Raw genomic sequence first — 25,547 nt, forward strand, 5'->3', positions numbered from 1 at the left:
AAAGTGGATTAAATGATATTTTGGAAACTTTGGAAAGCAGACATTATGCTTGTGTCTGTATATGTGCGGATGGATATGTGTGTGTGTGTGTGTGTGTGTGTGTGTGTGTGTGTGTGTGTGTGGGCACGCGCGCGCGCGAGACTGTATACCTGTCCTTTTTTCCCCCTAAGGTAAGTCTTTCCGCTCCCGGGATTGGAATGACTCCTTACCCTCTCCCTTAAAACCCACATCCTTTCACCTTTCCCTCTCCTTCCCTCTTTCCTGATAAAGCAACCATTGGTTGCGAAAGCTTGAATTTTGTGTGTGTGTTTGTTTGTGTGTCTATCAACATGCCAACACTTTCGTTTGGTATGTTACATCATCTTTGTTTTTAGATATAAAAAAGAACTAAGGTTCATATAACTTATGCGAATGAAATGAATTTCTTACATTGATTAGAGGAAATGCATTTGAATGACTAATATTTTAATTGAAAAGGGCAGACTTCTTCTCGCCATATGGATGAGACCTTTCAGCCAAAAGACTTTATTCTAAAAGAAATACCACACACAGTCACACAAGTGTAATATATACACACATGACCACTGTTACTGACCTCTGGATGATGAGTAGCAATCTATTCTTTTCATAATATTGTCATCATTCCAACCTGTCCTATTGTTATGGTTGACTGAGGTTAGATTTTGTGTTGAATTTGCAAACCTACTTTGACATGTGTAGACTTCCACTTACTTTTCAATCTACGGCCAGTACCATTAGTGGAGAAATGGAATTGTCATGGGAAGTCTGTTGTCACCTGTTATATGTAGACAATATTTATGTGGTTTAGCCTCATGGCAGTGAGAATTTGAACAACTTTTTAAAATACCTGAATATTTGTTTCAAGATGGAGGTGGGAAGGACAGCTGCCTTCTCTTCCTTGATATACTGGCCAGGAGGAAAGCTGACAACAGGTTGTTGAGACATGCCATTTACAGCGTGAAGGAGTACTTGTACCTTGGTTCACAGAGACCATATCATCTCAGACCCTGAGAGTTTGTCATCTAAGTTAGCCCACCTTGAGATCTCTTTTTTGTCAGAATGGTAACAGTGAAAGACAGATTAGACGTGCATTGTGCTATCGACCAACTGAGCACTAGGTAAGTGGTGATAATACCAAGGTAGCACTGAAGTATAAGGCCTTTTTGCCTTACACAGGGAACATTTCCAACACAATTGGTCACATTTTGTGGAAATATGACGTTAAATGTGTTTTTCGACCAGCATCTAAAGTTAGAGTGCTTTTAGATTCTGTGAAGGATGATTGTTGAATAAGGGGGGCACCTACCGCATTCCTTGCAATTGTAGCACATCATATGACAGTCACACTATTGCTACTGTGGACGAACAGTGTACCGAACTTAAGCGTCACACACACTTATGACACCCGAGCCAATCTGCTATTGCATAACAATGACTTGGCGTAGGTCAGTATATGGAAAATAACAACAACAACGAAGGTTCTGGAAAGCACTTCCAGCTATTGGCATGATGCTATTAAGGAAGCAGTTGAATTTAAATTAGCAAGCAAAACTTAATAACAGAAATGCAAGTTCACTACCAATAAATTCTGACATTGGCCATCTGGGATTGTGTGATGGCATTAATATTTACAGTCAGTCTCTCTCTCTCTCTCTCTCTCTCTCTCTCTCTCTCTCTCTCTCTCTGTGTGTGTGTGTGTGTTGCACTTTTGACTTGAAAGTGACAGGCGAAGTACCCCTGTCAAAGTATCAGCAATTGTCTACGTCACCTGGCTGCATTTGTTTAAGTTAATTGAATATAAACTATCCTCTGAAACTTATGAAGTTGCAAGAACCAATATTAAGCAATAAAACCAGGAATGGTTGAATGGGGGGGGGGGCGGGGGGGCGGCATCTACCGCATTCCTCATTCCTCGCAATTGTAGCACGTCATACGACACACTATTGAGACACTGGAGGACCAGTGTACCTCGTAATTACTACTCTAACAAGGAGTGAGAGGATACGATTAAACTCATCACAGTGCACACAAGAATGGAAGAGGAAGAAACACAAAGATGTAGCGCAATGGGAAGTACTCCCTACCTTGCTTGCACAGTAGTTCTGGCAGAGTTTGGATGTAGATTTAGATTTGCCTATAGTATTTTCCAGTTATTCATCTACATTTTTGTGCAAATTCAATCATGGAGAACAGGCTTTCATACTCATTCATGCTATACTCAAGAAAATGCATTTCTGTGGGCCATCAGCATTAACTCTGAATGAAAGTGTCATCTACGACTTGTGAAGTGTTCCTCCATGATGTTTTATTTTCTGAGGAAAAGATTATACTTATAACCAAACAGGCTTCAGCTGCAAATATCAATCCTGGGTGTACTACTACATCATAATACAACAGTGTTGTGGTTTTCAGCCCAGAGACTGGTTTGATACAGCTCTCCATGCTACTCTATCCTGTGCAAGCGTCTTCATCTCCAAGTAACTACTACAACCTACATCGTCGTGAATCTGCTTGGCGTATTCATCTCATGGTCTCCCTCTATGATTTTTATCCACCATGCTTCCCTCCAATACTAAATTTATGATCCCTTGATGCCTCGGAACGTGTCCTCCCAACGAATCCTTTCATCTAGCCAAGCTGTGCCACAAATTCCTGTTCTCCTGAATTCTATTCAGTACCTCCTCATTTGTTACGTGATCTACCCATCTAACCTTCAGCATTCTTCTGTAGCACCACATTTATATCCTTAATATATCAAATTAGCTAGGACTTAGTCCAGTCTGCAGAACATTTTTCAGAGCATTGAATGGACACCCTGAGGAGAACCACTGCAATAAAGTCTAATGTTAATAAGGATATTGAAGGTAGCCGAATGCTGAAGACATTCAATTCCCCCCCCCCCCTCCCCCTCCCCCCCATACACCACACATCCCCATTGATTGGCTTATTTCTCCTTGGAAATTTGTTTCTTCAATAGCACATAAAATCATCTATGACGCTCTATTATTTATGGAGGTGGTAGCAATTTTAGGGGCACTATCGTAGAAGTAATTTATCCATGTGTCTATTTCTAGAGGATTCTCTGCCACCGTTGCCTAATCTGTGTTTAAATGATTTTAAAAACAATATTGGCATACAACAAAGAAACAAATAATAATTTACTGTCTGACCTAAAAATGAAACACTGAAAAGAGGAGGAGGAAATAAAATTAAACTTCACGGGCTGAGTGGCTATGTGAAGTTATTTCCGTGACTGCAATATACAAATAACTTGGAAGTATAAGCCCGCTTGTTAGTATGATGTTGCACCCCCCTCTTGCCTGGTGAATGCACTGATTCAGTTAAGAAGCATGTCATTAAGACATTGAATCCTCTCCTGAGGCAAGTTGGCCCACAACTGTTGCAACTTGTCCTTGATATTCTGGATACTGGCACTGGGGGTTGAGCATCCGAGCTGGTGCCACCCATGTTCTATTGAGTTACATATTTTGAGATATTGCTGGCCACAGTTTTATCTCAACATCATATGGACAGTTCAGAGAGATTATTTCATGAATGGATGAGCATTGTCCTGTTGAAATACGATACCATGATATTGTTACGCGAGGGTAACAACTGAGGACGTAGGATGACCATAAAGTACTGTAGCGGCATTGGAGTTTCTCGGTCACTACTATCTATGACCTGATGTAATTCCCGATGGTTTCCAACACCATGACTCCATGAGTAACTCTTACTGCGCCCATCCAAAAAATTAGAAGAATATGACCTCTCCCCATGTCACTGTCACACTTGCATACAATGATCATCCTGGGTACTGAAGAATCAAGATTCATCAGTGAACACAATGCAACACATTTCATCAGCAATCCCTGCTTCCAGGTGACAGCTTTACTCCAAACACAAACGTTCGTGTTGTGGTCTTAATAGCAGCTTACACATGGGACAGCAATTCCCTAGTTTGGCTGCTGCTAGTCTCCGACCAAAAGTGATGATGAATTACAATGCATTTACTGCACAATACGGCAATCCTGACTAGTGGCCACACGTGGTTGACTAAAAGCCTGATAAGTATGCCGGCCCTCATGTTCACTTGAAGGTCTAATATCAGACTACTGTCACAACTGAATGCCCCACAAATCTTGGTATTACACAATGCGACCAGTTGGCCAAATGGAGACCCACTATGAGGCCCCTTTCATATACTGGCAGGCGCTTATAACATTGTCACATACGAGTGTGTGGCATGTCTGTGTACTTCAAAGTGAACACTCAGCATCTGATGCTGTCCATACCTCTTATATACCTTAACAGACTTGATAATAAAACTATACGTGAACAACAATGGTGCACTCTGATGCACGTTTTACCTGTCACACAGAATTGCAACTAACCATTTACACACCAGCCAACGGTGTGTATGCATGCAAAGTTACACAGACATCCTATCACATTTTCTGTGTGCTTCCCTTTTTTGGTCAGGCAGCGTACATAATATTCAACTGCTTAATGCAATAAAGCACAGTACAATAAATTTGTATGACAAAAAAGGAGGCAATGAAAAAAATAAGAGGAAGAAGAAAGAAGCAAAGAAAAAATCTTCATATTTGACAAGTACATTTCAAAACACAAGCAATAAAATGTTTGGAACCAGGTACCAATAATAGACTGGAAGGAATGTAATCGAAACACCACCGTACAGAAGTGTGTCAACCATTTCCGAGGAAATTGCTTTACTTACTGTTTCGTATCATTGTCTTCCCACGCATCAAGGATTCGCTGAAGGAGTTTGCACTGTATGAAAACCTGTAATAAATGTTGTAAATTACTTTTGGTTGCAATTAAAATAAAGCTAGTATGTGATGCACTGAACATTTACTATTAATATGAAAGAGTATCAAAATGACTTACATGTGATAGAAGAACGTACGTCTGGGAGTCGTCACTATTTGTACACGTTAGTTCTGAATTCAGAGCAAATGCAATACACTTTTCCACTTGTGTGTGTAAGAAGTTGTTCCACGTGTACTTGAAAAATAGATCCTAAAAAAAGTGATGGCATTAAAATTACATCTGTAAGAGGACATTATACACAAAAAACTGTAAAAAGGCTGTCTGCACCTACCAGTAACATCATTCATACACTGCCTTAACCAAGTAATGCACAATGACAGATCATATACTTCAAATATAAACACAGTTAAGTATACAACATTTTCAAAATTCCTATGACAATAGTAATGGGTGAGAAAAGAAATGACATAACAATGGGGTGAACTTGCGCTTTTGACAGAATTCAGAGGAAAAACAGCAAAGAGGAAATTGACACTTCTCTCACATATACAGGTGTCCCTCCTAAGAGTCGTCAGAGGCATTCTCTCTGATGTTTCAGCAGATATTTGCAATTTCGTTTTTGCAGTGTTAGCTGTAGTCAGCCCAAACAAATACTGGTCATGTCTTTCATGCAACACCCAGTGTCAACAGAAATTAGAAGTTTATTTCCCATTAAAAACAAAATGATATTTAAAGTGGAATTTTTCACTAACATTCAATACAGCAGTCCCAAATTAATATAGTGCCATATTTGTTTTACGGATATATATTAATAGTGACATTGAAAGATTATGAATACACAGTACTCCAGCAGCAACTGAGGAGTGTTGCTGCATGGCAACAGCTGACAGTAAGGGCTAGGCCGGTGCTGCCATTGCTAGAGTACTGTTTTAATACCTCTGTTATAACATATGAAAACAACAAATATTGCACAAGATAATTTGGGACCACTCTATTGAACAATCATATAAAATTTGCTTTAAAAATATTTTTTTCCCTGACACAAAGCAATCCTCATTTTTGGTCTGAAAACTACACATAATTTAAATAGAACACAAAAGGTTGAAGAACAAATAGCTTTTTACAGGGTTTGTATTAAAAGTATCAGGAAAAGTCTTGGAAAAAGAAATCAGATACTGCCACAATGCCTCAAAATCCTTCCAACACACTGAGGGTACTCGTACAAGCTTCTTTGACAGCATTTAGTATCCCATAGTGGTGTCCTCTTAACTTTTGGAAATATGTTCACAGCTGCTGACTATTTTCTGTTTTAAGTGGTTTATGAAAATGTCTGTTGTTGCACCAGACTATTAAGAAAGGTGTTGTTGACATCGTATTTTTGCTCAAAGGTGACAACAATAAAATCATAAATTTGTTTAATAATGCACATAATACAATAAATTTCACGCTGAATACCAAAAAATAATAGCATAAATTTTCTAAATTTATGCGCAAAAAACCAAAACAACATGCAGCAGTTCAGTGTCTACAGAAGACAGGCAACTTCCAGCAACACAATCCCTGCTACATAGTCATCCAAATATACAGCATACAAAAAAGCTGCTTACAAAATGATGGTACATGAGGCAAAAAAATCTCACTGAACAAAGAGGACAGGGAGAAAGAACTGGACATTAAGCAAACTGCAGTGGTTAATGACAACCCCAGCTCAATGATAACATTAAATGGAAAAACAAATAACAACAAAGAAATTCCTGGCTCTTTAACATTTCTCAGAAAAATAGCAAACATACTTAGGTCACAAACTACAACAGAAAGCCCACGTTGGAATATCAACAATTGTGGAAAGGATAGACTGCTACTCACTGTAAATATGACACTCTATGAGTTGCACACAGGCACAATGAAAAGCTTTCGACCAAGCCTTCATTAGAAACGGAAAGCACACAAATTCACACAAGCAAGCACATCTCACACACGACTGCTGTCTCTGACTGCCCGATAACAGCACACACACACATAGAAAGAAACACTCGACACCCATTCCAAAATCTAGAAGATCTTAAGATACTACACCTCTTCTCAAAATCAGAGACAATGGATTTAATGAAGGAGCTAGAAATTTCTATACACAACGAAAAGCAAGGAGAAAAAATTCTCAATGACAAACTAGCAAGTTCAATAATCAGTAATGGTTATTGTATATATAGTGTAATCCACGGAAAAATTAACACCTCTGTGTTCAAACTGCTTATTAAACAATAGTGTCATAATATCTGTGTAGCATGTTTTGATTACAGAAACAGTGTAAGTGATAATTTGCTTCTGTGTACTACTCTGTGCAATGGATAGACACAATACTTTTTTAAGTAGACAGGCAAAAATACCACCTCTAACACTATATATAAACATTCCAAGATTCGAAACTTTCTGGCAGATTAAAACTGTGTGCCAGACAGAGACTCGAACTCGGGACCTTTGCCTTTTGCGGGCAAGTGCTCTATCAACTGAGCTACCCAAGCATGACTCATGACCTGAGCTCACAGCTTTACTTCCACCAGTACCTCGTCTCCTGCCTTACCAACTTAACAGAAGCTCACCTACGAAACTTGCTCAGTTGGTAGAGCATTTTTTGCCGTTTCATATCAACACGCTCTGCTGTGGAGCAAAAATTTCATTTTGATTCCATGATTCATTTTGTTGGATTGCAGTGTAACCTCAAAAAGACAACTACAATGCAAAAGAGACAGAAAATCACACATGCAAATGTTGCAGAAAATACTGATGTAAACAAATGCACATGAAAATGAGAAGAAATTCTCAAAACTTGTTGTGCCAAGTATGGAAAGTAAATAACTGGTGCAATCTTTCATTATTTAGATCATGAATAACACAGATTCAGGATTTCCAAAAACATCGAGTATGATGAGAAAAATTACATTATTCTGTTACTACTCAATTTTTTTAATATTTACATTTCTCCCTTCACACTACTTTTCTTTCTGCATCATTAATGTCAACTTGGTTTTTTTTTTTTTTTTTTTTTTTTTTTTTACATCAATGATTTCTAAGTCTTTTAAATAAAGTTCTGTCCTCTGTGGCATGATGATGCTTATGTGAATCAATGCTGGAAAATAAGATAGTTCCTGACCCCTGCACACCTAGGACCACATACACCAAGGATTTCATGTACTAGTAGGTAAAGCAGTTTTAAAGGAACTCTGAAATCATTTTTGTTTGTGAATCGTTATGCTACACAGATTAATTTCTGTAGATACTCAGATATTAAATTCAGATTTAGATTAAAAAAAAAATTAAAAAATCCAGGATGGGATGTAACAATATTATTAAAAGGAAAGTTGCCACTCACCCTATAGAGGAGATTCTGGAGATTCTGAGTCGCAGATAGGCACAACAAAAAAACTGTCACAAATAAAGCTTTTGGCCATTAAGGACTTTGTCAACAATAGACGTGTACGTATACACACACACGCACACCAACACACACACACACACACACACACACACACACACACACACACACGATAGTGGGCAGTATTTTGACTACCTTTCGTCATGCCCTGAAATGAGAAATGATACGCCCAATATCCTTCCCATCCCTCCCACAGTGGTATTCCGCCATCCACCAAATCTACACAATATACTCGCCCATCCTTACACAACCGCTGCTCCCAACCCCTTACATCATGGCTCATACCCCTGTAATGGACCTGGATACAAGACCTGTTCCATACATCCTCCCACCACCACCTACTCCAGTCAGGTCACGAACATCACCTATCCCATCAAAGGAAGGGCTACCTGTGAATCCAGTCACGGGATCTACAAACTAAGCTGCAACCACTGTGCTCCATTCTATGTGGGCATGACAAGCAACAAGCTGGCTGTCTGCAAGAATGGCCACCGCCAAACTGTGGCCAACAAAGAATTGGACCACACTGTTGCTGAACACACTGCCCAACATGACATCCTTCATTTCAATGACTGCTTCACAGCCTGTGCCATATGGATCCTTCCCACCAACACTAGTTTTTCTGAATTGCGCAGGTGGGAACTTTCCCACAACCCTCCTGGCCTCAACCTTCATTAGACACTGTCCTCACCCATCCAGCCACTTCCCTGTGCTCATTCCAGCACTACACAGCTGTCATTCCACCATCACACTCAAGTCTTTATTTCTCTTCTTTTCCGCTACTCCCCCTCCCCCCTTCTCCCATGCCCTCCGTCTAACCTGAAGCACTTCACTGCCCGCCACCTCCACCATACTACCACTCCCCTTCCCCGCTTGTCAAGCTGTGTGTGTGTGTGTGTGTGTGTGTGTGTGTGTGTGTGTGTGTTTTAATTTTTATTTTTTTTAAATGCAGACCTTACTGACCGAAAGCTTTATTTGTGACAGTCTTTTTGTGGTGTCTATCTGCGACTCAGCATTTCCGCTATATGGTGAATGGCAACTTTCCTTTTCACAATAAATTTGAATAATCAATGGTCAGCTCACAGTAATGCTTTATCAGGCAAAAATATGGCTTTTGTGACAAACTGCCACACTCCACACAATATCAGGTATCTCAAATTCATAGATCACGTAAATGACTCAACTTAATAACATTTTACAGCCAGGAGAAATCATCCCTATCTGAATATCAACATATGTGAAGAGGGACGAATGGAACAAGGCTGGTACAAATTAAGTTCCATCTCATCCTACCTTTCCCCAAATATATGGTGTGTACTCCACACACACATAGTTGTGTATGCAATTTTTGTTTAAAATTTTATATACATATGAAGAAACAATACATCTACGAAAAAGAATTTGTCTAATGATTTAGATGCCCTGCCATCAGAGATAAAGAAACCAAAACTGCACATTTTCACAGCACAGCATTTTCTTTCTTGCACTTGGTTTTAACAGAAAAACTGTAAATTGTTGTTTAATAATATACATACACTATGTTCATCGAAAGGCTTATTACAGAATCATGTAAAAACTTGAAATAAATCAGTTAAGAACTTGAGATTTTTGGAAACATTTCCACTTCATATATTAGCAAAAATAATGAGTGAATGCTGAAAATTAAGGCAAACATGTAGAACAGCTCAGACTGATCCCCTGCTTTATCCTCTCATTTTAAACAATTTTACATCTGCTGTGTACCTTTAAACACACACAATGAACATGTTAAAGAACGGCCCATGTATTATTAAGAATTAAAATTAGTTGTCCCCATGTTAAACATTCACACATTTCTTTATATGAATTGTTTGTTAACACAGATAACTGCAGGAAGGATTAGCAGACCCTGTTAAATGTCACTATAAGGACTTTCCTATTTAACTAAATGCGGAAACACTTTTTGCAGTTTATGATTAAAAGGGCCTTCAGAACAAGTGAACTTCATATTATAATGATTGATTAACAAATGGCTCTGAGCACTATAGGACTTAACATCTGAGGTCATCAGTCCCCTAGAACTTAGAACTACTTAAACCTAACTAACCTAAGGACATCACACACATCCATGCCCGAGGCAGGGTTCGAACCTGTGACCGTAGCGATCGCGCAGTTCCAGACTGTAGCGCCTAGAACCGCTCGGCCACTCTGGCCGGCTGATTGATTAACAGAGACTGGAAAAATTCACATTTGTGATAAATACAAATTTAGGTGCAAATTATGCCTCAAAATGTGAAAAATGTGAAATTGTCCAAAAAATGCTATTTTGATGAGAAATGTATGGAGATAAAACTATTCTATCTGCAGCATTTGTAGATAACTTCATTTTCTGCATATACATATACACAAAGCGATGAACAATTTACAATATCGGGCAATGCAAGAATGTGCTGCCTCATATGATGACAATGAACATGGTGTCATAAAACAAAGACGTAAACGAATGAGACTGTCGACGAGGTAGTTGATGGAAATAACTGAATCGAGAGAAGTCGATATACGTTGATTCGGCATTGCTATGCTGTCGCTACCAATTTTAGCTGGCTGGAGACATAACGTTCATTGTTCCTCACATGTTAATAGGTACGATGATTTCAATCTCAATTACACTGAACATTTCGGCAGTCATTTTACTCTGTTTTACTTATGGTTTTATAGATGTAGTTGCCCCAAACAAAATGTTATCTACTACTGTTGGTAGCGACAAGATACATATAAATGCTGGTCAATGTAAACCAATAATCAATTCCGCTCGCACCAGTCAGCATGCCGAATCCAAAGGTCTTTATCGAGAACACATGGTGAAGTTCGGATCGTTTTGTTTTTACTGTTTCTATTTGTTTGTGAATTATTGGTCGCTCGTCTGTGAAAGCACATGACGACACAAAATAATATGCAAGCCACGATTTATATGACTAAATTCCCAAACAGTGTTCTGCGAATTTTGCAACTGTCACATTGGATGATGTGAGAAGAAGGATAATATCGAAAAACATTAAATCAGAGATGCACTCTGCCCACAACAAGAAAATGCTGCTGCTGCTGCTGCTTCTCAAAAGAGGAAATCACTGGTCGTTGATTGCTCAAGTGGAGCCAAAAGAAGAAAGCAAGATAAAGACATTTTCGGGGAAAAAAACTGTTGAGGCACTTTTAAAAGCCAATATTCCACTGCAGAAGTTGGAAAATGCCGCCTTACAATCTTAGATTTCTGATTTCTCCAACGAAGATCTGCCATGTGGGAAGACACTGTGTGAGAAATATCAGGCAAGCAATTTGTTTTTGTGACTCTAGATGGTGGTGTACGATAGAAATAAGGGAAATAAGTACCCCCCCCCCCCCCCCCTAATCTGGTGCAGCAAGCCTTACTTGAAAAATACACGAGTTTTGTGTACAACGTGAATATATTATTATTTGCAGACCTTAAGAAGTGAATGAAATGGTATGTTCTAGTTTTCTAGTTGCTCTTTTCTTAAATTCAGCGGAATAATCAAACTCATTAATATATTTCTAGAATGTAGTTTTTGCACGTACATGGGCTGTATTATGTTTCTTTGTTGATGTGTGTTACATTGTGATAGTGATTTATTGAGTTTTGTTTCAAAATAAGCTTCCATAAAAATGAGAAATTCATAAAAGATAAACATTAATAGCCCTTGTTTGCTATGTTAGTTTCTCCATTTACAATTTTCCACGTGAGATTTATGAATTAGTGTTGAAAGTTAAGTTTCACAGAGCACAGTAAAATCACACGTTCTGGGCACTGGCACGTTAGTTGCTATAATCGTATGAGGAGGAAGTTGAGTTGTTCATGTATCAAAATGTATAATGCGTTGTACGATTTTTATTTCGTGTCCAACATAATTTGTAGAAGTGTGTTTTATTGCTGTGGTACGGCATCTTAAGTGTGGTGCTCAAAGTGGTGTTGTTGCTGTGTTAAATGGATTACTTTATTGATGTAAACATGTTATTTTATCATTACCGGTCTATCTTGTCTTATAGATACTGCCAAATGAGAAAGTAATAACATAATTTTGGATGTGTCATGTTTCGCAGAAAATCATATGCTAATGATCACTTACAGTTCACTTGAAGATTTCATCACTGTAATCACTTTCACTTTTAACGATAGCTGTAGTCCACGATACATCGGTTACAATAAAATCTTCACGTGTTAAATTACAGTAGTCACCACCCTGACGCAGCAGTTCACAAAGGCCTACAGCATCTTACTTAAGATGCCATAATGCAGAAAGAAAACTTGCTTGACGAAATTATTTGCGAGTAACAAGCTGTGGGGGAGAAAGAGAAAGAGAAAGAGAAAGAGAGAGAGAGAGAGAGAGAGAGAGAGAGACTGTTACATGTAATAAAACCATGTCAAGTTCCACCAATCATTTTATACCCAATAAAACAAACTTGTGTGAAAAAGCAGCTCTACTAATCTAACTAACTGCCCAAATTAACTTCTACCATGAGTCAGATTATGGTGTTTATTTTGCGACTTGCGTTTTATGATAGTTTTTTCTATTATTTCTAGAAATTGCCTCTGACCACAAAAAATGCACCAGTGAAGCTGTAACTGGGAGAAAAATAAACATCTTGTGTGATGAAACAACAGACAGGAAGGGACAGTGTGGTTTTGTTGTCCTGTTTCAAGTGCCAGACTTCAAAGACAGCAAGCTATTCCCTGCTGCAGTGAAATTCCTAGATACAGCTAATGCAACAAACTGCTCTTGAATCATATTAGAGACGGTAAGTTATCACAAAGTTCCGTATGAAGTTGTACAGGCATCAGTGAGTGACAGTGCTCCACACGAGTGTGTGTTACAAAACATTAAAGGTCATAATTGGTGGTCAATTAATGAATATACAATGTTGGGTGCATAAGCTGTCTGAATGGCAAGTGTTGGACAACAGCTAGATCAGACTTAAATCAAGTCGTGCCAAAGGTAAAATCGGCTTTCTTGAACACTCTGAAGGGCAAATATAAATAAGTCCAGTTTTTAAAGTCCAACAGTGCAAATGTAAAAGAAGCCAAACTATTTCCAATACCAGTTGTGACTCGCTGGAACAGCTGGTTCGACACTGTGTTTTATTTGGAAAATTACTTTCATGAGATTCTCAGTTTTTTTCCAGTTGCCAGATATGAAAGACACTTGCAATAGTGGTGAGAATTTTATAAAAAAATTGACAGGGAGAGGTGTGAAAAAAATTCACACACACATGGTGTTTGTCAAGGATCATTCCAAGCAGCTTGTGGATCTGCTAACATTACTCAAAGCGACAAAATATCCCACATGTCACATGTTGTACCCTAACAAACAATCTGGGATTAAAGTTTGCAGATATATGTGAAGGACAATATTCAGATTCGACAAAAAGTGTGCTGCGAACTGTAACTGCTTTGGAGCAAATTGCTTGTAAAGATACCTTTTTTAAGTCAGTTAATGCTGCCAAAAGCAAGCTTGCAGCACTCAGAGGCAAGGGTCCTAATCGTAAGGAATTTGAGCCTTTCACATGAGCATTTTATGCAAGAAATGTCATTCTGAATAATGCTAAGGATCCTCAAATTGACACACTCCCGAGATCCCCAACAGTAGCAACACACACAGTGTCTAGTAGGTATGTTTGTTTCAAAAAACTTGTCGAGAAGGAGCTGAAGGAACACAACAGAGTTAATGTGATCTACGTTTTTAGGGCCACGCAGACAGAAAGTGAATATGAAATGTTTGGCAAGCATTGTTTGGATTTATTTTGATAGTGAGAGAATTCTGTCTCACTATAACACAGTTGTAACTAAGAGGAGATGTAAACTAAAAGAAAGTAGTGCAGAAATTTGTACTCTCATTTCTTTCTAGGAACGGAATTTGGTGTAAACGTGATGGAATTACTGCTGAAATTTGTACTCTTTTAGCAATAAAAATACATATTTTAAAAATTCTGTAAAATACCAGTTTTCTTTCATTCCTCAAACAAATTGACTGTACAGTAGCACTAAATGAAACAGTTGCCAAGAATAGGATGTAACAGCCGGAAAACAGATTATTTTATTGGTCTAATTGATGCCAAAAAATAGATGCTAATTTGTCCAAAACAGATGCTAATCTAGCTAAAAATAAATGCTAATTTCATCAAAAATATACGTTACAAATTCCGGTCCTTATTGATTTATTACAGTTTTACAGACATGAGCATGTTGGTGAAACATACAAACAATTGCAACCTATACTTGATAGCATAATGGTTTACAAGTGTTGCAAAAGGCATATCATGTCTATGTCTCATATCCTGTACCAAGAAAGAGAAAGGCAATGAGTTTCTTGAATGCTCTTAGCAAGAGCTGGAAAATTTACAAGCAGACATTCTAAAGATGACTGAAACAAGACTCAGTGATGTGAACACCACATCATATTGCAAAAACTGCTACATTTTAAACAATCAATAGAAAATATTATCCTCTTGAAAACAAAGAATTATAATACATTGCAAACTAAACTGCCTTATTGTAGGCACCTTCAGTGCCGCGCAGGAGAGTTTGCATGCCTCGAAGTTGAGAGCTATGCCTACGGTAGCGGAGCTACTGACAGGGTCACCCAAGCTGGACTGGTCTCAAATGAGGAGCCAGACAAAAAGAGTGTCCTGCAATATAAGGCAGTGGGGGGCTCTGTAGGCATAGGGAAGCCAACCTCCCTACAAGAGGAAACGCTAAAGAAATCCAGGTCCACCAAGATGGGGGTTGGGCGTGGGGCCGATAAACCCACACTGTAAAAATGACATATTAACAGAACCTCAACAAGAGCCTCAGATGATGGATGAGACACAAAAAAAAGACCTCGGCAAAATATTTGGAATAGTAACATGGAATGTACGAACAATGTTGAAACCTGGAAAAATGAAAGAGATAGCTGATGAGATCATGAAGTTCAAGCACAACATTGTGGCACTACAAGAAATAAGATGGCACGGACAAGGGCAGATAGATATGCCCCATTATCTCTGCTGTATAGTGGACCAGACAAACAAACAGGACAAGCCGGAATGGGATTCATAGTAACAAACGAGGTTGATAAAAACGTTTGGAATTTGAACCCATAAATGAAAGACTTAGTAGACAGAGCGAAAGGGCAATACAGAAATATAACGATGATAACAGTAGTCACACCAACAGCAGGCATGGAGTGAAGTACAAAAGTATGATCTATTCATAGTTATGGGAGATTTTAACGCACAGGTTGGGTGAAGCGAATATGGAAGAGTACTTGGGAGATACACATTACATGAAGAAAGTAACGAGAATGGAGAAATGTTATGCTAGTTTGCTCTATACTCCACAAGCCACCTTACTGTGTGTGGTGTAGGGTATATTTGCATTACACAGTCTATGGAAAAAACTGATTCCAAACAGCAGCAACAATTAACTGATTTATCATTATATTTATGAACTACATATTACAAAAAATTCAAGAATCACAGAGTAATCAACTGTTTGTAAGATCACATAACAAGTCGACAGTTGTATTTTTGCACATATATCTCCGACTTTCTTAATATGATTTTAAAGCAATTTCTGGATTTAACAATTTAATACTGTAGCAAGACACACTTGCACTTTGGAAGTTAGCTCTGACTGTCCCCTCCCATTCTCTATGACATTGCAATATTTGGACAATACCGCTAAAACAACAAAACAATTTTAAAAAATGAAATATTTACTGAGCACAATATTTTTTCAGATGAAAAAGTTAAATGAAATTGCTGAATCTCACTGAATAGCTACTCTTCAGATTACCTTTATGAAACAGTATGCAATGAATTAATACTTTTTATTAAAAATGAAACTCCTCCAGCTGTACTCAAGATTTTATATTTATTTGGCTATTAGTTTTGATGTTGCGTCAATGCCTGAAGATGGCGCTGACACAATGTCGGAACTAGTAGCTAAATAAATATAAAATCTTAAGTACAGCTAGGGGAGTTTCATTTTTAATAAAAATTATACCAGCTGTGTCCCGCCTTCGTCCAATTTAAATGTGGATGTACGAAGAGCAATGAATTAAGGCCATTAATATGAAGCAGCAGTCTTATCTATTACATGCACAATATAACTTAGCCCTTTCTTAAGGTATCACCCTCTAACTTATTAGCTGTTGCAGGGGAGGAGAGGTTTAGGGGAAACACACCCCACCTCTTTCTTGCACAACAAGCAGCACATTCAAATCAACACTGCATTCACAGTCTCTACTACAAAGTTTTGGCACGCCTTGTTTTGTAGGTGAGGTTAACAATGGGGAAAAACATTCTGTATTAGCCTGAAGTCATCCGAGTCCACCGATTCCTTGCTCTCAGAAAAGGGCTAAGCTAAATTGTTTGCATACTATATCACAATAATCATACCAAAAATGTTATTTTATATACTTACTAACAGAACTTCTACAGTTCCTAATTCAGTTATTTCTTTGTTAACTGCCACATTATTTGTACCAACCATTGCAGCAAGTAGCTTTGCAACTTGCAATCTTGTTATGCCAACTGGTGGATCCAATACACCTGCAGTAGTTTTGATACTGGGTTTCTGTAAAGCACAAGATGAAACTATTACGACTAATTTCAAATGGCTTCCACACTACACATATATATAATCTTTAATTATAACACCACAAAACACTTTCCATGTACAAAATAAAACAAGGAAATGTCATGGAACGATAAAGTCAAGGAAAATTTAAGACAACAAAGTAGCTTCCTGTGACAAGAAATTATGGCACATAACGAGACTTGCTGATATGTAGGTTAGTATCAGGATTCAGGCATCCTGTTTTGAAAGAAGTCACAACAACAGAAGAGCCCCACAAAATGATTAAGAATGAGCAGAAAAGTAAGGTTAGCTTATTTCATCAAAATATTAGAGGATTGATTAATAAGATAGAAAAGCTTCTTATCTGTCTGGAAAATTTTAGAGAGCTCTGAAAAGATAGACATCCCGCGTCTGGGCACCACATAACCACAGGGTTAGATAAGTTATATTAAAAGATTACACAGTACTACCTTACTCATGCGGAACTAATGTGGGAAAAGAAGGAGCTGTTACAGACGAGGGTATTCCCAAAAGTAAGGTCTCCTATTTTTTTATAAGTACATAGACTTGTTTATTTCTACAATGGTTTACATCAGTTTACAGCTTGAACATTTAGCTATTTTTCGACATAATCACCATTTCTGTCGATGCATTTTTGTAGACGCTGTGGCAGTTTGTGAGGAATCTGGATTCTTTACTGCACTACCTGTCAGACAGCAGCAAGCAGTTAATAGTCTATGACTTTAATGTAGATTTTCTAAAGGATTCTGAAAGGAAAAAATATCTGGAAACCTTATTTGGATCCCACAATTTGATCTAAGTAACTAACTTTGCAACAATTGTGGAAGAAGACAGAAGGACCCTAACTGATAATGTTTTCTTTGCAGAAGCTCAATGCAAAAAAGTAACTGTTTACCCAGCAACAAATGCTCTCTCTGATCACAATGCCTGTTAGTTAGGATACTCCTCAGTGGGAATCAGAATAACTGATAACTCTCGGACAAATGTTTTTAAGAATAGTTTACAAGCGATGGCCTGGTATGAAATTTATAATGAACCAAATGCTAACATAATTTAATCTATTTCATGATAAATTAATATCATTATCTGAAAACCGCTTTCCACTTCAGTTCATCAGAAAGGACATTAAACAACCATGTCAACAATCATGGATCACTACAGGGATTAAGATATCTTATGAAAGGAAAAGGGAACTACGTATGTTGGCAAGAACAAGTACAGATCCTACAGTAGTTACACACTACAAAAACCACTCAAAATTACTATGTAAAGGTACAAAAAAAAAAAAAATTCAAGGAACATGCACATTATACAGAAAAGTTTCCTTATCACTAGCCATAACCCAGTCCACATACGGTTCCTGCATTGTTGCTTGGCTCATGGAATCCCCCCAAATGGCCTCACCATCAAATTACCAACCTCTGGCTGCCACCTCTCCTTCCACAATAACCTCCATCTGCCCAGATTCCACCAATCCTTAGCCCTCACCAACACAGTCCTGCAAAACCATACCAGCCAAGACCAATCCTTCTTACAATACCTTCTCATCATCCAAAAAATTCTCCTGCTATACAATCCCAAATTCCTATTACCCACAATACACATTGAAACCATTGTCCTCCAGGAACTAGAGCAACATGATCAACACCACCTCAAAAAAAACTCTCCAGCCTGCTCTCTTCCTACTCCCACTTTAGAGTATCACTGCCCACCACCTCTACAACAACCTCCAAACCTCCCCCATGTCCCCTTGTAGCTGACAAACCCTGTCTCACAGATCTACATTTTCCCCACCTTCCAAAACTCCCTCCCACCACCACACAGAATTCAGAACCTAAACAGCTCCAAATACCATTGCAAACCTTTCCTCCAGAAGCCTTAGCCCCTCAGAAATATCTTTCCAAAGGCCTCACCTTTTGCCTCACTCCCAAATTCAATCATGCAGGACTTGTTAAAGACCTTCTCTCCTTGTCCCGATTTCTACAGTGGAAACGCATTTTCACCACCAACCAAACCAGTCAGACTAAATCAAAGACCAATGTTGAATACTGCCTGACTCAGTTCACTCTTCTATCCAACCATGATCCACCCCCATTGCCCCTAAACCACCCTGTTTAACTTTCCAGAATTTCTTAACCTTGAACCTTGCCTCACCGTCATTCCCCAAATCCCTCAATATGCAAACTAACCTTACAACCGCAGAAAGAATTGCAGTCCACCATCTAAAAACTGATCCCGACCTTAGGACCCTACCTGTGCACAAAGGCTCCACCACTGTTGTTTAGAACTGCAAGGATTACCTGGCAGAAGGACTCCGCCAGCTATCACATACATCCACCTATAAACTTTGCCACAAGTGACCCCATCCCAGAAATCTAGCAGGATCTCCAGTCTCTCCTCAAATCCGTAGGCCCATCCCAGAACCCCTCCCCAGGGTCCATCTCCCTGCTCACCCCTACCATTCCTTGAACTCCCACCTTCTACATACTTCCTAAAGTCCATAAACCCAACCACCAACAACACTCCATTGTGACCGGTTAATGTGCCCCCCACTGAAATAATCTCTGCTCTTTTAGACCAACGCTTTCATCCTATTACTCGGAACCTACCCTCCCATATAAAAGATACCAACCATTTCCTCTACAGACTCTCCACAGTTCCTGTCCTTTATCACACAGTGCCCTGCTCGTCACTATTGAAGCCACCTCCCTTTACACTGCCGGCTGAAGTGGCCATGCGGTTCTAGGCGCTGCAGTCTGGAACCGCGTGACCGCTACGGTCGCAGGTTCGAATCCTGCCTCGGGCATGGACGTGTGTGCTGTCCTTAGGTTAGTTAGGTTTAAGTAGTTCTAAGTTCTAGGGGACTAATGACCTCAGAAGTTGAGTCCCATAGTGCTCAGAGCCATTTGAACCATTTTGAATCCCTTTACACTAACATCTCTAATGCCCACGGTCTTACTGCTGTTGACCATTATCTTTCACAACACCCAATGGATTCCAAACCAACAACCTCCTTCCTAGTCGACATAACCAACAGTCACCCACAGTTACTTCTCCTCTGAGGGCATTACCTACAAACAAATCTGAGATACAGCTATGGGCACCCACGTGTTACCATCCTACGCCAACCTATTCATGGGCCATCTAGAGGAATCCTTCCTAAACATCGAGAATCCTAAACTCTCACCAGGTTCACTTTCACTGATGACATCTTTGCGATCTGGATCAAGGTTGAGGACACCCCATCCACATTCCTCCAGAACCTCAACAGCTTCTCTCCTATTTGCTTCACCTGGTCCTACTCAACACAACAATCCACCTTCCCAGATGTTGACCTTCACCTCAAAGATGGCTACATCAGTACCTCTGTCCATATCAAACATACTAACCACATGCAATACCTCTACTTCGACAACTGCCACCCATTCCATACCAAGAAGTCCCTTCCATACAGCCTAGCAACCCGTGGTCGTCACATCTGCAGTGATGAGCAGTCCCTCTGAAAACATACCAAGGGTCTCGCTGAGCCCTTCACAGACCATAATTATCCTCCCAACCTTAAACAAAAACAAATCTCCCATGCCCTATCTCTGTAGTCTCCCACAACCACCCAAAGTCCCACCATTCGGCTCCAGAAGAGCATTCCCCTCTTAACTCAGTGCCACCCAGGACTGGAACACTTTAATTACGTTCTCCACCAGGGTTTCAACCACATCTCTTTGTGCCCTGAAATGAGAAATGACATGCCCAATATCCTTCCCAGCCCTCCCACAGTGGTAGTCCACTGTCCACCGAACCTACACAATATACTCATCTGTCCCTACACAACCCCTGCTCCCACCCCGTTACCTAATGGCTCATATTCCTGTAATAGACCTAGATGCAAGACCTGTCCCATACATCCTCCCACCACCACCACCACCACCACCACCACCACCACCACCTACTCCAGTCACGTCACAAACATCACCTATCCCGTCCAAGGAAGGGCTACCTGTGAAACCAATCATGGGGTCTACAAACTAATCTGCAACCACTGTGCTGCATTCTATGTGGGCGTGACAACCAACAAGCTTTCTGTTCATATGAATGGCCACTGGCAAACTGTGGCCACGAAACAAGTGGACCACACTGTTGCTGATCATGCTGCCCAACACGACATCCTTCATTTCAATGACTGCTACACAATCTGTGCCATATGGATCCTTCTCACCACATTCCCGTAACCCTTCTCACCACATTCCCGTAACCCTTTGTTAGTCATTTTTCCAGCCCATTTCTTGTTCCCATTCCAGCACTACACAGCCCTCATTCCACCGAAGTGCCTAGTCTTCTCATTTCTCTCCTTTCCTGCAACTCCCCCTCGTCCTCACTCTAACCTCCCGATTGCACCTAGCTGCGCTACCCTCTCTCCACCTCGTCCTTGCGTGCTCCCCCACCCCTACCCTGATGTCTCTTCCCCTCCCTGCCCCAGTCTCCTCCTTACCCCACCCAGTTGCCACTCCAATCATACACTGCTACTGTTTCTCACAGTGTGGCTTCAGCTGCCAGAGGCCACCTCTGTGGAAAAGATGAATAAAAGCCACATCTTTGAAATAAGTTCATTGTTCTGCAAAAGCAATTAATGCTTGACTGCCAATAATTTGGAAATAAAATAAAAATGGACTAATAAGATGTTTAGTATTCTGTAATTATGTGAATGAATTTTAATTCATTTGATAGGTACCAGGCAAAAAAATCTGTTTGTTTTCATTTTATGTGAGAGCTGTAAATAAAGAGAGAACAGCAAAATCATGAAACATAAATGCAGGCCACATAGAGACTACTCCCCACTACAACTCTGATTACTCTGCTCAAGTGCGAACCTGGCAGTTTGGGCGTGCCAGAAATATTTTTCCCTGTAGCATCTGACTGCTCGCTGCTACTGCTCATACAGCTAACAGCCATACTTCAAGTAATGAGAATTGGGAAAGGCATTGCTCATATGCCACTTCAGCACTGCACATGCAACTGGCAACAGCTCAAACAAACCTAATTTAAACAGTTGTGACACCACACTCATCGAAAACAGTTTGTTTTTATGAAGTACTGCACTGTCTTTGCTCTAAAAACTTTGAAACATGTTGCTGTTGGCAGACACTTCTGTGCGCACTGTGTTGTAAACGGCACATTTTCTTCACAGCTTAAGTTTTATATTGGTGTTTTTCTCTAGTTTATGTTTTGCTGTTGCAGTACAATGTTTTTGAAAGTATCACAGACTGCTTTTCTGTGAATGGTCTCATCCTCAATTTTAAAAAGACACAGCATATTCAGTTCTGTACATCCAAGGATACTATACCAATGTTAAGTGCAACACATGGCGAGGAATTAATAAATAGAATGGAGACTTCAAAATACTTCTGTGTTTATACTGATGAGAATTTAAACTGGAAAACACACGTTTTGGAATTTATAAAACAATTTATCTCAGCCACATTTGCACTTGGAATCATTGCAAATCTCAGAGAGACAAATCAGTAAGCTGACACATTCTGCACATTTTCATTCAGTGATGTCATATGGAATAATGTTTTGGGTAACTCATCTTTAAGACAGAAAGTCATTGCTCAGAAATGTGCTGCAACAGTGACATGTGGTGCACAACCATGATCATCTTGTAGATGCCTGTTTAAAAGAGCTGGGCATTCTGACTACTGCTTCACAGCATATTTATTCCTTCATGAAGTTTAAACCAACGCAGTTCAAGAGGAACAATGGAAAAATGACATTCATTACTCCACAGTAAGGTTGTCCTTAGCACAAAAAGGGGTGCACAATGTTGCAACAAAAATTTTTTCGTGACTGACACAGGGATGTAAGATGTCTTGCAGATAGAAAAGTAAAATTTGAAAACAAACTAAAATTTTCTCCTTGACAAGAAGAATTCTGTAGAAGAATTTCTCTTACTGCAATGTGTAAAAGGTGGTGTGTACAAATCACTAACTCATGTCTGCAGATATTTTGTAAAAAGATTCATAAATGTTCAACATGTAGCCATATTTATAACAATTTATCATAAAAATGATCCATGGAACATGAAATTAATTGAACTGTATGTGTAAAGGAAGAACAGTGAGACAACAGTTATAGAAAAGATGAATTTTGAAGTACCAAACATACAGGGCATAGAGCAATTAACAAAAAATATCAGGAAGCATACACAATAAATGTCGCATTACTCAGCAGAACAGAAGACAAATGTGTTACGTGCATATTCTATCCAAAACTATTAAGCCCTTAAGTTGAATTGTGGACTTGCCCCATCAATCATTAGTTTTATTTTAGCAAAGCCTGTAAATAATGGTTAGAAACCGCTTCATTAGTGAAATCCAAAATTGCAAACAGTAAATCACCTCTATTATAACCAAATATATCACAAAATTCAACTACATATTATTGCGAACATAAACAAATCCACACATTCAATCACTAAACTGACAATAGTGCATATAATTTGTTCTGGGTTTCATATATTCATTCATCCTGTTCATCCACTGATCCTACAAGAATTTCATGATATATGCCTTGATCAATAGAAAATTATGACTACAGTAGCAATGTTTTGAGAACGTTTAGTACAGGCATACAGTGAAATATTTCAATCTAATATTGTTGGCATACAAGCTGTAAATTTCCTGCATCACACTACAAACTGTGGCTAATGAATTAAATACAGTCACCTACATATTCGTACTAGTAGCATTATCATTTCGCTATCTACTGAAACTGCTGTATTATCTACATTAAAAGACTGTAATAAACATGTATACATCTGGTACTCACATGGGGTGGATCCAACAACAGGTTATGGAAATCTTTCAGGCGTGGTATAATTGTATTTGTTGTACTCAATATGACCTTAGAAGTCCTTTCACTATCACTGCAAAGTGTGTCATCACCTGATGTACTCATAACAGCGAATGTAGCATTGACATTTGGGCTGAAAAGTATTTTGTTACAAATGGTTAAAAATAATTACTCATTAATAGTAATCAGACAAAAAAATCTACAGAGCCATCACATAAAATAGCATATAGCATCTGTTAAGCAAAGGATCAGATACAAAACACTAGCAGCATTTCTTAGTACACTAAAAATTAAAGGCCACAATAAACACACTTTTAGGAGAGAACTTTTTAAAAATGTTCCTTCAGTAACCCATCCCAACTCTTATTTTCTATATTTCTGAAGTACGAAAACTTTAGTATCTCATCTTTATGCTAATACTGACACCTGGAGCTTTTGAAACTTTTCTTAAATTTTTAAGACTTATGGGGAACATGTTCTCATATTAACAAAAATTATCTGAAATTTCAACTGTTTTCATAAAATTAAGAGAAGTGTGGGAAAGAGATGATGGACCCAGTTTTTAATAAGCACAGTCCTTGCCACTTTTTCTTAATTCAGGTGTTCTTTCTTCCACAACACAGTAACACAACATTTCTGTGCAAAGCATGTTACTGGAGCAAATACTTGGAAATATGCCACTAATTAATTGATGAGAACGGTTCAGACAAATATTTGCAGTAATCACTAATACTATTGACTACCTTTCTTTTCCTTGATCCAGAAGTGCAAGTAGAACTGAGATACCTCCTACTATTGCAGTTTCACATTTCTCTGGGCCCAGCATATGATCCAGTAATTGTGTTACAGTATCTGGACTGGGAAAGCAGAAATAAATTAATCATCATCTAATTCAAATCTGAAGTAATAAAAGTACATTAAAAATATTTGGAAGAGTAATCAAGCACCCAACTAGGAGCTGGAGCAGCTCTTACGGACAAACAATTTGTGAGCTTATCAGCCTCACAGCAGTTAAATATACTTGGAAATATTATCAGTAAATAGAACATTACACTTACCCACTGTTTGTTCTGAAATATCTTTTTAAAAAATTTGTTCCGATTAGTGTGTGTATGCTTCCATCACTATCAAATCAGTGACAGGCACACAAAACTAGAAGTATATGACTCAAGTCTACAACAAAATTACAATCAAATTAATACTATTAGCTGCTGACGGGTGTTGATATACATCGACGGGGACAGCCGAACCCAGGATCTCCTGCTTACATGGCTGAGGCTCTATCTATCTGAGCCACCGAGGGCACAGAGGATAGTGCAACTGCAGGGATTTATCGCCAGCACATTCCCCGTGAGACCCACATTCTCAACTTGTAGTCCACACATTACATTCGTAGTGCCCCTGCCATTATACCCATTACTTGCAGCAGACAATCCACCGAGTCCCGAAAGAGTTCAGGCAAATCGTGTGCATCCGCACTGAAGGTCATCATCAGCCTGTTAGCCTTAAACGATATGAAGATAGCATCTGTTCTTTGACCTGTTCTTAAGTGGGGTTTTTTTCCCACTGGTTGAAGTAATTTTAAAAAAATAGTTTTCTTGAAAATTTAATTTCATGTAACATGACCTTGATTAGTCCAATTTCGTGATGGCCACTATAGTGAGAGTGAACTTTAAAGACACCAAATGTCATGATTTATCTGCTTATATCTCATGTATTTACCAGAAACATGTAGCTGTTGATAATATGGCAATTTCACATGAAGTGAAAGTACTTCCTGTGGAAGAACTAGCAAAACAGCGGTGGTTGAAACAATACGCC

At 39.0% G+C, this 25,547-nt stretch overlaps 1 protein-coding gene across 5 annotated transcripts in view; it reads right to left on the reverse strand.

Annotated features, from left to right (window-relative positions):
• LOC126091904 (serine/threonine-protein phosphatase 6 regulatory subunit 3) overlaps nt 1-25,547 on the reverse strand; it is a 183,393-nt gene that overhangs the window by 75,534 nt on the left and 82,312 nt on the right. For all 5 annotated transcript variants that reach the window (XM_049907219.1, XM_049907236.1, XM_049907245.1 and 2 more), the window contains 5 exons: nt 24,470-24,583; nt 23,703-23,859; nt 16,704-16,856; nt 4,933-5,064; nt 4,763-4,827 (listed from right to left, as the gene is read on the reverse strand). In XM_049907219.1, the coding sequence (XP_049763176.1) occupies nt 4,763-4,827; nt 4,933-5,064; nt 16,704-16,856; nt 23,703-23,859; nt 24,470-24,583 (621 nt within the window). The remainder of the gene's footprint in view (nt 1-4,762; nt 4,828-4,932; nt 5,065-16,703; nt 16,857-23,702; nt 23,860-24,469; nt 24,584-25,547) is intronic.

Source organism: Schistocerca cancellata, chromosome 1 (genome assembly GCF_023864275.1).
Source record: "Schistocerca cancellata isolate TAMUIC-IGC-003103 chromosome 1, iqSchCanc2.1, whole genome shotgun sequence".
NCBI classification, from domain to species: domain Eukaryota; kingdom Metazoa; phylum Arthropoda; class Insecta; order Orthoptera; family Acrididae; genus Schistocerca; species Schistocerca cancellata.